This window comes from Xiphophorus hellerii, chromosome 20 (assembly GCF_003331165.1).
Source record: "Xiphophorus hellerii strain 12219 chromosome 20, Xiphophorus_hellerii-4.1, whole genome shotgun sequence".
Taxonomy (NCBI): Eukaryota; Metazoa; Chordata; class Actinopteri; order Cyprinodontiformes; family Poeciliidae; genus Xiphophorus; species Xiphophorus hellerii.
The window spans coordinates 8,912,875-8,926,354 of NC_045691.1; the positions used below are offsets into that span (position 1 = coordinate 8,912,875).

A 13,480-nucleotide genomic window follows, 5' to 3' on the forward strand; every position below is an offset into this window, starting at 1 on the left:
CAACTGACATAACCTGCATTTCTGCATCTTTAAGCTTTGTACAATAATACAGTATTGGTGTGGTGCTGAATTTTACACTAGCGAAATAAGACCTTCAAAAGTCTCTGAAATTGGACTCAATATACTTGGCAGCAAAGCTATTGGACATTGATCTTATTTCCTGCTGCTGGATCAGACTTTCATTCTGACCAGATTCGAAGTGTCACAGTGGACCCCCACTTCCAGCAGCCTCAACACTGGCTGAAGTATTTTAACAAAAGTATTTTATTTTTGCATTTGATCAATGTTTAATTTTGCATAACATTTTGTAGGGGTTTTTTCCTGTTATATTCATCAATGGGCTTTTAAAGAATTTTCAATGGAGGCAAATTACTTTTAGGTCACACTAATCAAAAAGAGAAGTTTCCCAAGCATTTATCCAACAAATTGTTACACTTGTGAAAACTGCTGTCAATAACTACAAAGGCAAATGACTAAAAACTAAAAATGCTGAATTTAATTCTGGAATTCAGATTAAATATGATGGAAGGTTCTCTAAAATGTAGAGTAACATAACAGATATGCCTATTTTATGGAACATTTATAGCCCTTGTTAATAGAAAAGAAAAAGTATGCTTTTGCATTTCATCTGTTATTCTACCCGTCATGGAGACCTTTGCATATTTTAGTGTTATGTTTTTCAAAACCTCCACTGAATTATTGTAAGTATCTGAAGATGGAATTTCATGGCACAAAGGGAACCAGAATAACTCACTTTAGTCAATTAATGCACACATGAAGAAATCTTTGTTTACCAAACTTGCTTTTATTTATTGATTCAAACATGCAGTATTGGAAGAGACATGTTATTTGATATACTGGTTTTACCATGATAGATACTGGAGCATTTGTTCAGATGTTAAAAACAAATAATTGCAGGCTATAAATGATGTAGCAGGAATGACTTTACTTAATGAGAATCCAGCATCATATCACATGACATGTTGGCAAGATTACAATGAAAAGACAAGAGAAAAATGGCTTGCATGATTTAACAGAGTTAAGAGTTTACTTTAAAGGTATTTTAAAGAAAACTATTTCAAGACCAATTCATCAATTAAACCAAAAGGGTTTAAAACCTGAGAGAAGCTAACTAAATTTTAAACTGCAATTTGGCATGAAAACTAAAAAATCTGGATTTGCAGTCGAATAGGTAACAAAAAAAGATATCAAAAATGCTTGCTTTTATTCCTTTAGCAGATATGTTATTTTATTTTAAAAAGCAAATGTTTACTTTTAGAAGCTACTGAAGGTCCCTTTACCAGACACCAGGCATTTTTCAAGAGGTTAGACAAGGAAATAAACCACTAATCCCAAAGATGAACGTCAGCGCATATCTAAACCACGACAAAAGGTGAAAGAACCAAATGAAAGCATAAAAATAGCTTCCATTGAAAGTAAACGAAAGATTTGTTTCATGATGCTGATATAGAATATGCCAAAGATAAAGATTGTTTAAGAGGATTGTATGCAGCTACCTCTTTTCTCCTGACTAAAACAGTTTTATAAACTAAAAAAGGCACACTATGCAAAGATAATGGCTGAGAATGATGTGATGTAGCAGTTTTGCTCAAAGAGGAGACAATAACTGTCGGTGTGCGTTTCAAGCTATTTTTAGCACTTTCAGCACCATCCCAAAGACTTTCAGCAAACACATTTTGTGCAAATGTGGCATTTATTTAAACTGTTCCCAAACATGATCAACTCTCCTCTGCACAAGTTCAAAAGTAAACTATAGAAAACAAAAGACAAAAAATACATTACTCTTTTTATCCCAAAATGTAAAGGAAGTTTATTTTAATTTTTTTTTTACATTTTTATCCCAAGATGTAAAGAAAGTTTTTTTAAAGTGGTGATTTAAAGTGGTTAAATGTGATTTTAAGTGACCATCACTGGAAATAAATGCACAAGTACTAGTTAAGTGATTACTGTTGGAAATGTTGGCAGCAGTGTACATTACAGATAATAAATGTATTTAATGACAATAAATGTGAGTTTTGACAATTTAACAACATTTTCTGTTCTGGTTCTATTGTGTTATTACGGATAGTGTGATTTTTACACTGCATCTTCAGCATGTAATAATTCTGACCATATGCTTTGGTCTCATTTAAAGTAAAAAAAAAAATGCACTGAGATGACCATCATGATGGAGGCAACAACGAAGGTTTACAACTGCACAAATATAGTAGATTTAACAATTTATGATCTGGTAACCAACAAAGTAAAATATGCAGCAATAGGAATAATCATGGCGTCATCAACAAGCTAATGTTAGCTATGTTGCTAACCTCAGGCTATAATGGCTGAGAAGCATCCTACAGGCACGGCTGCATTGCAAAAATAAGGCAACAAGAATGTTTTGAGTAAGGCTTGAGGTGCAAAGCTGATTGCATCTTTCATTCTATTCTAGTTTTCCAGCATTTTAGGCAAAGGCAAAGTGCAAAGTGTTGGCACCTAATCAATAAAGCTCATCAGAGACCACAAAAACACAGCTGGTTGAAGTGCAAAAGTTCTGGTAATAACTGGGAATGAAAATACTGAGTGGTGAGATACCTGCTCCTGTAGTTCCACATATGTCCACTAGAGAGAGTGATAAAATTTTCCTGTGTGTGGCTCAGTGTTTCACACTTGACACGAAACATGCATAGTTAGTTATAAAGAAGCAAAAGTCCTAATCTATCTTATTATCATTTAGGTGCTAGAGAGATAAATATGTAAAGTATGTAGTAATAAAACTATTTTAAAAGGGGATTTACCCAGAATTATTGGAAAAGGCTTGTAGATTAAGTACTGCTTTGCAATTGGTAGATACTTCATGCTACTCATCAATGACTGGTTGATTGTGTGACGCATATAACTACATTATTGTGATGTGGAATGAGATTAGACTGGAGTTTGATGTGTAGACTTGGGGAACGCAGGCGACATTTAGGATTTGGGAGCAGCTTGTTTCTGCGGTTCGAGGCCTCTCATTTTGAAGTAAGACACAAGCTGGTTGGGGACCTCAGCGAGAACAGCCTGAGCCAGCGTCGCTATGGGAGCCTGGGCAAAAAAAGACAGATGTCAATGTATAGCAGGTCTGTTTTTTTGTTTTTTTAATCAAAAAAGGTTATTCCAGTGCATGATTCATCTTTTTCTGGCACAAACAAAAAAAACTCTCCCTATCTTGAATTGTAAAAGTTCTTAAAGCATAACACAAGTCTTTCAGATCTAAAATTGTGTTTCTGCAGTACTTTGACATAAGGGAATAAATTGCACAAACAAAAAGAAAAAACAAATATGATGTTTATTAACCATGACTATAGGGTTTTAGACTTGATGCAAATATTTGCGCAACAATTTCTATTTGTGTACAAGTTCCATTCAATATTAATGAAACATTAAAGCTTTTCTTAAAAAACATGTCAAATTAAAATAGATTTGTAGACATCCATGAAAGAAAAACTAAGGAAGCCCAGTAAACCAGTCTCCTTAAAAACACTCAATAGGAGTATTAATTTCAACACATAGTTTTCAGAAAATAGTTATTTTTCCTAACTTTAGTCAGTGTAAAGATTGTTAATGTCAAGGCAAGTTAAACTGAGTATATTGTGAAGAAGCAGCAACCTAAACTTCACAAAATGCTATAGTTCCCAAGAACCTGGATTATCTCCATAAATACTAAAACTTTCCACGATATTGACATGTAAAAGCAGTATTAACACAAGATGGTTTATTTACTTTTTTTAGTTTGTTGTCACCAACTGGACATTTATAATTTAGTTGAAGGAAACTATTTGATAATGTGCATTACTTTTACTCAGAAATTAGAATTTGCAAAATGTTCTCCACTTCACCTTTCTTTTGAGAAATTTCTGATGACGCAAAGATCGACATGCGCAAACAACTCAGTTCTACATCAGTGCTAATCTATTTATATTGCAAAAACTGATGAAATATGTTCTCAGTACTACTAAAGGAAACCCAAGTACCACCATTGGTATGTGTACCACAGTTTGAGAACCACATGCGACAAGGCACTCCTGTATAAAGTGATGTTTGTCATTTCCACTTAATGAGACTGAGAATCAAAAGAAGTTTCACTGTTTTTGTTTTATATGGCAAAATTGAGAAAATGTGCATCCATCATTTATCAAGAGACTTACATCTTTGAAATTTCTGAATGGGACAAACTGGACGATGTCTCTGGATACGGCCTCGCCAACAGTGGACTTGAGGACGCCATTGTCTCCATCCAGAAGCTCCATGGCCTTAAAATCAGCCGGCCCCACCCCCACAATAATAATCGACAAGGGCAGCCGGGATGCCCGAACTATAGCATCCCTGGTCTGGTCCAAGTCGGTGATTTCGCCATCAGTGAGGATGAGGAGAACGAAGTATTGCTGCAGAAACAAAACAAGATCAGACTCTACAGGATTGTGCTTGTTAGATTAGATTTTTGTGTACTTAAGATGTTTGCGGCTCCTCACAGAGGCGGTGGGAGCCTGAGCGCCACTGGAGGCGATGGAAGCGACGTGGTTGATGATGGGAGAGAAGTTTGTGGGCCCGGACAGTTTAATTTGAGGCAAAACCGCTCTGTAAGCATCCACAATCCCCTGAATGCCTGAGAGACACAGAGGCAGAGCAGAGGAGGAAGTAATCAAACAATGCAGACAAACAAAGCTTAGAAAATAACCTGTGATTTGAAATGGCTTCATTTCTGCCAACCCTATATTAGTATTATACTTAGGATTAGTGTTCAGCAGCCCTCCATGATATCCCCTGGCTTTATGTTGCATCTGTGTTACTTTACCTTGACAGTATGGATTAGTGGGGTTGAAGTTGAGAGCGAACTCATGATGGGCCGCCTGTGAAACCAACAATACAACAGTTCAGTGATTGCACAACAATAAAATAAATGTAAATCATTAATAAAAAACTGCTAATATTAGCTTGTTAATGCTGCCACGATTGTTCCTATTGCTGATTGCAATCTATGCAGGCTTGTCATGCATGAGGCTGTACTTTAGATTCTAGCTAACAGGTTGGTTATAAAAGCTGACCTGAAAGTCTGGAGGCAGTTTGGCTCCAAACCCGAATGCTGGGAAGAGTTTATCACTGCAACAGAACACACACCTGCTGTTAGAGTCACATATGTTGAAAAAAATAAAAATCAAAAAATTACAACCGGCCTCAATAATTTCAAACAGTTCTAACTGGGAATTTTTTTGAACAAGCAGAAATTATAATAATGAAAGCAAATGTGCAATATGAGGAAGTTGAATTGGTTGTAGATGAAAATCTGCAACCAACAGGACTAGAAAGGGGAAATAGTATTTCCAAACAGAAATTTTGCACAAAGAAATATTGGATCTAGAAGACTATGAAAAAGCTGCAGACCGTTGAGTTCAGGATGCAGGTGTAGATTGAAAGCTTAGTCTAGGTGTCAGTTTTAGATTATCACCCAGGTAAACTGGGAGCTGTATGCAAAAGATCTGAATGTACGTTAATTATTATTCTTTCCTACAGAGATTTGGAAATGCAAATAAATAAAGCGGCTGTTCTAACAATGATATTAGAAAGGTTCTAAAGCAGAAAAAATTAGGTAGTAAAAGGTAAGCATAAATTACATAATCTAGAACATTGAGCATAGAGTTTTAGAAGGATGTGAAACTTTGGTGTTAAGTAGTGTTCCTGTGGATGGATGGAGATAAATCAAAATATCAAAAGTTAATTTTATTATTGTATTTCTGTTATTTTTGATGAATTAGGCTGTATGGATAATTCAATCATAGACACAGTTTCTGTTTCTCGGAAAGTTATAATACTTAATTATAAAATAAAAAGCATTTTAACAACAGAATGATAGCCTACTGAAAGTATATCCATGTACTATTTAATATTTGCACTCAACACCTGGGGTTTCTTTTAGATGAATCAATGGAGACATAAACTTAATGATGTTTTAATTTGCTGAGATTAGTCTGTTTCACGTTCTGACTCTGTACGGGTATAGTTTGTGGATCGTTGTGTACTAACGTGTCGTAGTCCTGGACGACCTGTCCCACAGACCACAGAGCAGACAGGTACTGGTTCAGCCCATCCGGACTCATGTAGTGGAGAGAGTTGGGCGAGCGAGGATCACCATTTGAGCCAGGTGAAGTCGATGCCAACCTAAAGTGTCGACAAACATTGATTTATTTCAATAAAAAACTGAAATCCCAAGAAGTTAGTAATTCAGAGGTGATGTAATTGAAACTGGTCAAAATCAAATATTAAATTTAATCTGTGCATTAGTGTATGTGGACATACAGTGAAGTTGATCTGGCAGCCACCCATCACAAAGTCCAGGAATGTGTACTGAGTCATCAGCTGTAGGGGAACACATGAAACCAAAAGTCAGATGATTGAAAACTTAAAATCTAATTCTAAGAAATAAACACAACGCAGTTTTCAATGCTTATTCAATCACAAGTATTCTTATAGAACCTAATAAAAACAATCCTGAACTCTTGCAGTCCGTACCTTACAGCTCTTCACTGACACAACCCCAGAATTCTTGTAGCTTTTCTTCTTCTTCTGTTTCTCTGGGTGGATGCAGTCAAATTCTACCTAAACGATTGCAAAGTGGACAACTTAATGACCACTGGCAAACAGAAACAAATGAACTTCCAAGTTTTACTTTTACTGAACTCACTGGTGAGCCACCATCAGCTTTCATCAATTCCGAGGCTTTTGTTGTGAAAGAACCAATCAAATCATGAGACCCGTCATTGTCGTGGTCTGAACAATCCATCTGCAGAGGAGGAAAGGATTTAATGAAACCAATGAAGATTTGATTGGTTGTTATGGGGGAACTTAAATCATGATTGGTGAAACCTTCAAAGGTTTTTCCATGTCGCAGGAGCAGAAGGTCTGCAGTGGAACAGTGAACTTCTTCCAGCTGGGGTTCAGGTTGTTCTGCACCACCTGCACACAAAGACACATCACATCTTTTTTACCATAGAAGACCAGAAATGGGTGGATGTAGAAGGAAATTATGATAACTTTGCCCATGAAAGCTGCAGAAACATGAATAAAAATCTTTACCTCTGTTCTGTGAACCAGCTGCCATTTCCCATCTTCTCCTTGTTTAAAAATCTCCAAGAATGGATCAGACTTCCCAAATGTATCCTGCAGAAAAAAAAATCAGTTTTCTCAACAAGTTTGTTTTGAAGAACAAAGAAGACAAAATTGAATGTTATGGAAGGCAACAGGTTTGTTCATTTATCACAGCAAAGCAATAAGACCATGTTGCTCTTGCTCTCATTTAATAAAATTGAACTTTTCAGCAATCTTAGTAGAGTTTTAGCTGTTACCTTCTTGTCAAGCTTTTTAGCTTCCAACTCCAACACAATGGCTCTGTTGTCTTTTATTTCCTCTGCAGTGATCTACAGACAGTGACATTAATAATGCTTCATCATCACCGATTCCTTAAGGACAAACTGTACAATGAGATGCTTTGCTCAATAAAATTCAGGCTACTTACTGTGATGCTTCCTTTCCCAGCTGGCTTGTCTTTCTTCAGCTGAAGAGGTCTGGTTATAGTTTTGCTGGAAACTATCTGAACACACAGAAACACAAAGAAATCGTGAGCTTTAACTTAGCTTTTTATTGCTAAGAAGTTTACAATATTCCTGATATTCTCTACTCTGTGACACAAAAATTCAGCATCGGTGTGCTAGCTAAAGAAAACCAGTAATGAAAAGTAATTCTTTCATTACTGACATCACTCCTTGATATTCAATCTAAAGCTTTTATGAAACCAAAAATTGGCCTGAAAAGGGTGGCTTGATTCTCATGAACCAATAACTGAATGTTGGCATAAACAACGAAGCAAGGTCATGCTTAAAACTTTAACATTTTCAGATCTTTTACCACTAAAACAGGTAAAAGATCTGCCTTATATGGTGGTTACCTGTCCCAGCGTCAGCTCTGTCCCTCCGAGGTAATCATCATCGGCAAGATTAGAAGTGGAGTTATCAATGTCGTAGACCCCAAACTTCAGATTCTGAACCATCTCGAAGTGATAATCCACTCTCAGGCGCTGACTGAAGGATGGACTTGAGGTGTTGTCCAGACGTTCAGTGCGACACAGCTGACAAAGCGCAAAGCGACAGGAAGAGATAGGTGCATTGGGTTTACCTCAAATATGAATTCGATATGGGAAAAAACAAAATGTAACGAGCAAAGAGCTATTACCTCTGTCCATTGGTCTCCTGTTTTCTGCAGCAGTACACAAAGAGGGTCTGATTTTGAGCCAACATCTTTATCCAGCAGGTTCGCGCAGGAAACCGTCAGCTCAACCTTAGAGATACAGTCTGCCATCTGAAAAAGAGCAAATAGGAGTGTGTTGATTAGCCCAGAAAATAAAACATCTCCGGTTTAATTTGTAATTAATAAAAAAATTTTTTTAAAAAGACCTGAACATAATTTTTTCCACCAAACATTAAATGTTTAGAGGCTATTACATTCAACATAGTGTAATTATATTTCAAATGACAAGTAGAAAATGTAAAGTGGCAGAGAAATTGGTCATTTAGGAAAAAGATTTGAACAAGGTCACATAAATCAGCAATATGGCTTTAAATTAATGATAGTGCTCCTCTGCAAAAGTTGGAGCATACATTTACGCAAGTTATATGCATATTTCTTTAAGGTCAACCAAAACCACAAAAAATACACTTAATACAATCAAATAAGTTATTACAGCCAAAGTTACAAAAGTGAAGTACAACTTTAATACCAGTAAAAGAAACACTACTACACTAGTGTAACACTACAAAATGAGAGCATGAAATGTCATTTCAGCTCATGTGTAAACATATGGTGTTTCTCGAGACTTCACTTTCAGGAAAATTTTATTCAACATCTATTTGATCCCCCTCACTGAAATTATACCGCATCATAATCTCCCGTACATAATGATGGCTCAGACATTTACATTTCTGCTATGACCAAAGTCATCAAATAAGAGTGTCCAAAATATTAATAAGTAGATGGGTAAGAATTTTCTCAAGCTTAATGCACAAAAAACACAAGATTAGAGCTTGTCTTTAAACTATATCTAGGAAAAGCTTAATGCACAAAAAATGCACAAAAGCTTAATGCACAAAAAACACAAGATTAGAGCTTGTCTTTAAACTATATCTAGGAAAAAAGACCAGATGTCATGCCAGAAAGGTGTTACGTAGAGTTAGGGATACTGGCTTAAATTTCAACATTAACATAAAGAATTGCTAAATAAGCTTTCTATGTAAACAACACTCATAATAAAGGGCTTGCTGTCACATCAGGATAAAGAAAAAAACTACATGTTTTTAACCTCAGAGGGTTAGATTATTGTATTGGTATCTAAGTGGGGAAAAAACGATAAAGCAAGCAGCTGCAGCTCATCCCAAGTCCCCTTACTGGTGTTAGGAGTACTAACACAAGCAAAGGATCAAATCATATTGTTCATATGTATATTACTCCTTATAAAAAGATAGAATTGAATTTTAAATTGTGTTAATACTCTATAAAGCACTAAATAGATTTTTGCCAAATTGCATTTCAAAATTGCTGGTCAAATATAGACCTCACTTGTCCTAAACTATAAAATGCCTCTTACACTCTCTTGTCTTTATTGTAAATTTCTTTACTTGTTATTTTATTTTCCTGTAACACACTTTGAATTACATTATGGATTACTGGTGTTATACAAATAAACTTGCCATCCATATATTAAAAAAAATTCACTTAAACCTCAAGCTTTGCGTTTTATAATCTGATATCTTCACCATGATGAGGAAAAGCCGTCCAAGAAGGCAAAGACATGCAAATCAACCCAGATATGCAGCTTCACTGTGTTCAGACTATAAAGACCCAAAAAATATATATTGTACAATTCTTTAAACTTCATATAGCAATTACACAACTCGAAGTATCTACAAAGCACGCTAAACCGGTTTTACGACGATATTCTCTGATGAGTCACTGCACAGTTTTCTCCATCTGCTGCACAACTATAGACGGACTCTGTGTCATTTAACTAAAAAAAATACAATTTCTACTATCTGTTATGCATGAGTATTTGTTACACTATACCCTCTTTCACACTCTTTTGGAGAACAAGGAAGCACGGCATGATAAAGATTAATTAATCACATATAGTAAAAAAGAAATTACCTCGCCAGTTGAATAAGCAAGAACTATAGCTACACACACACACACCAATTCAGAAATAGAAACACAAAGTGAAGTAAATCTAAAAGTAATCACCTTTTCAGAGCGCTTTTTTCTTCTTCCAAACCACAGGAACAAACACCAAGGCGGATGAAAGAACCACACCCACAGCGCCGCTGTTGCAGCTGCCTTAATACCACTAAACGTAAACCAACCTCTCTACTAGAGCAGTCACTTAAATATTTGCAGACGAGATTTTTTTTATTATTATTTTGCTGCAAATAAATATATCTCTTTTGTAAATATTAGACTTACAAAACAGCTAGCTCTGCCCCCAACTTCCAGGAAGTTTAGCTAATACTTTATTAAAAAACCGAGTCTCTCTGATTGGTCAGTCTGATGCAAAGCGGATGCTCTGATTGGACAAACTGTTTGTCAGTTAGAATGTATAGAAGACGGTCACAGTCGTTCACAATAAAAGTGGCGACACACTTTACAAATTAAGCATAAAATCCTTTACTTAATTTGCATAAACCACCTAATTAGAAAACTGTCCATCACAGGATACAGACAAAACATGTACGATATCTAAAAAAAAAGCAGCAGGTTGAAATGATCAATGATCTGCAACATAACATTACAAATTTACATCCCCCTTCAATGCAATTAATGATCTGAATTATTAAACATTCACTCGCTGGCAGTAGTCCTAATGTAAGGTTATAGAATCAAGATCATAGTGAAATATTTTCAACATAACCTCAAGTTACTCCACAAGCAAAGTTTTGCTCATTTTCTCTTCCAGCACAAGAAGTCACAGCTACCTTACCTTTCATTTTACACAATTATCTTAAAAATATAAGCTTTTAAACAAAAAACTATACTTAGTCCATTGGCTGATAATACAGAGCAATAAAAGCACATGTCAATGGAAAATATGTCTTACCATAGCACCAACCAAGCTCATTCAAAGGGTTAAATCATTCTGCGTTTTAAAATCACTTTCGAACAACATATCAGCAACAAAAGACACACAAAAGACTTGTAGCATCATCTGCCTTATTAAACATGAGAATCTCAAAACTTTTACATCCAACAGGCCATCATCACAATTGCACCTCAATACAATGATTTTGACAAATGATGACATTTATCTTTTTTTTAAAAAAAATATTAGGAGATTATCTAATTTATAGATAAAAGTACAAAATCTTTGCTTAAGAAAAAGCTACGTGTGCCAGTTACCCACTATGAATACCACAATCTGCATGCCACTTCCTGTAAACACTACCTCCTAGCTGATGCTGTCTTCAGTTGCATGTTAACATTTAGCCACATTGACTCACTATTCATTTTTAAAAACCATCTGCTGGAAACCATCTTTACCAATTACAACAGACAGCCTACAAAATATAATCAAACACACGACTTTTTCCAATTAATTCAATCCAGCTCATTTATTTATTGTCTTATGGTACTTCAAAAAACAAACAAATCCAGTTTATATATATACAGACAAATCAATCCAATCATATAAACAGATTCAAAGTCAGTTCCATACTTTCATAACATCATTATTGCACCATACCTAACAACAGGCTAATCATTAATCATAGAAATATATTTGTGAATATTAGATTGAGAGGTGTATTTGATATTTTCATTGCCCACATTGTGTCACATTACAACCACAAGATTCAATGCATTTTAATGTACTTGTTATGCCATGAAGTAGAGCATAATAGGAAAGTGGTGGGAAACAGATGTAGGACTTTATTGAACATTAATCTGCAAACAGCATCATGAAGACCAAGTAACACGGTACAAAAGTCAGGGGAAAAGTTATTAGTGTTTTTGTGAAGCAGAGATAGGTTATGTAACAATATCCCAAGCTTTCAAAATCTCACAAATAACTGTTCAATCACCTAAAAAATAAATTATAAGGCACAAATCCAAACCTAACAAGACATGGCTGTCAGCTAATAGAGAATATTATTCAGAGAAGCAGCCAAGAGGCCCATGGTATCTCTGGAGAAGCTGCAGTGACTCCACTAATATAATATATATACTTATGTGGACAGGGCAGCTATTAGTTGTGCAATTCACAAATCTACCCTTTGTGGAAAAGTGGAATGGAGAAAACTATTATTGAAAATCACAAGTAAGTTTGAACATAACATTCAACTGACACAGCAAACACCTGGAACAATGTGTTCGATTGACACCATAATTAAATTTTTGAGTAATTTATTTAGATTTGCTTGCAAAAAGCTATGTGTGAAGAAAAACTAATCTCCATCTCCCTGAACACACCACACCCATGTTAGAATATCTTCTTGTTGCAGCATTATGCCATGTGGACAATTTTCCTCAACAGGCACAGGGAAGCTGGTCAAAGTTGAGGAGAAGGTGCATTGTGCTAAATACAGGACACTCCTGTAAGAAAACCTATTTTAGACTTCAAAAACTTGGAAATAGAATGAGAGCTCACCTTCCAGTAGGACAACAACCTTAAATATACAAATCAAGAAAAATGCTTCAGATCAAACCATACCCACATGTTAAAAATGCTCAGACCTAAATACAATTTATTCTATGCCTTTAACTTCACAATTATGCACTACTTGGTCCAGATCTATTGTATAACTACCCACCCCCCCAAAAAATACATGTAGAATAAATGTGTTAAATAATTATGAATATCTTTGCAAGCATTGTAGTTTAAGTTCAAATCTATTAAAGAGCATAGCACTGATGAGTTGTCAAAATAAGAAAATTTGATCCAAGCATGAAGCATGATTTAAAAACGGCCAAATACATCCGTTTCTCCTCAATTATTTCTAATAACTGAAACTCTACACTTCTAATCCAATACAGAAAATTACTTTGAATCTAATTATATTTATATGTTTATTAGCAGTCCAATTGAAAAATAAAATAATTTTCCTCTGATAATTTTAACTTTTTGATACTTTCCGGGCATTAAAATATATAGCAAACTTAACTTAATAGCTAACTTTCTAAAGTATAGTTAAACTTTTCATTCACATTAAATGCATTTTTGACAGTTCCTATTATAAATTTGAGGGTATGTTTTTATTTGTAGCAACCAATAACAGCTCTCATTGGTTGTAAGCAGATCTTAAGTTGTCAACAAGTATTAAAATCCATATTCCACTTTTACCACATCAAGGGTGCCAACTACAGATCACCTTTTTTAAGTCCCATCCAGTCAAATTCCCTATTTGCTTGTTTA

At 35.2% G+C, this 13,480-nt stretch overlaps 1 protein-coding gene across 1 annotated transcript; it reads right to left on the reverse strand.

The window, feature by feature from the left end:
* Positions 1–783: 783 nt before the first annotated feature.
* cpne1 (copine I) lies at positions 784–10,306 on the reverse strand. The gene is given in 17 exon segments (XM_032548449.1): positions 784–3,084; positions 4,188–4,424; positions 4,512–4,645; positions 4,835–4,889; positions 5,085–5,139; positions 6,061–6,176; positions 6,178–6,195; positions 6,334–6,393; positions 6,547–6,633; positions 6,719–6,817; positions 6,901–6,990; positions 7,111–7,194; positions 7,380–7,451; positions 7,550–7,624; positions 7,979–8,158; positions 8,263–8,388; positions 10,228–10,306. Coding segments are annotated over 16 exon segments (1,602 nt in total). The 5' UTR covers positions 10,228–10,306; the 3' UTR covers positions 784–2,970.
* Positions 10,307–13,480: the final 3,174 nt, after the last annotated feature.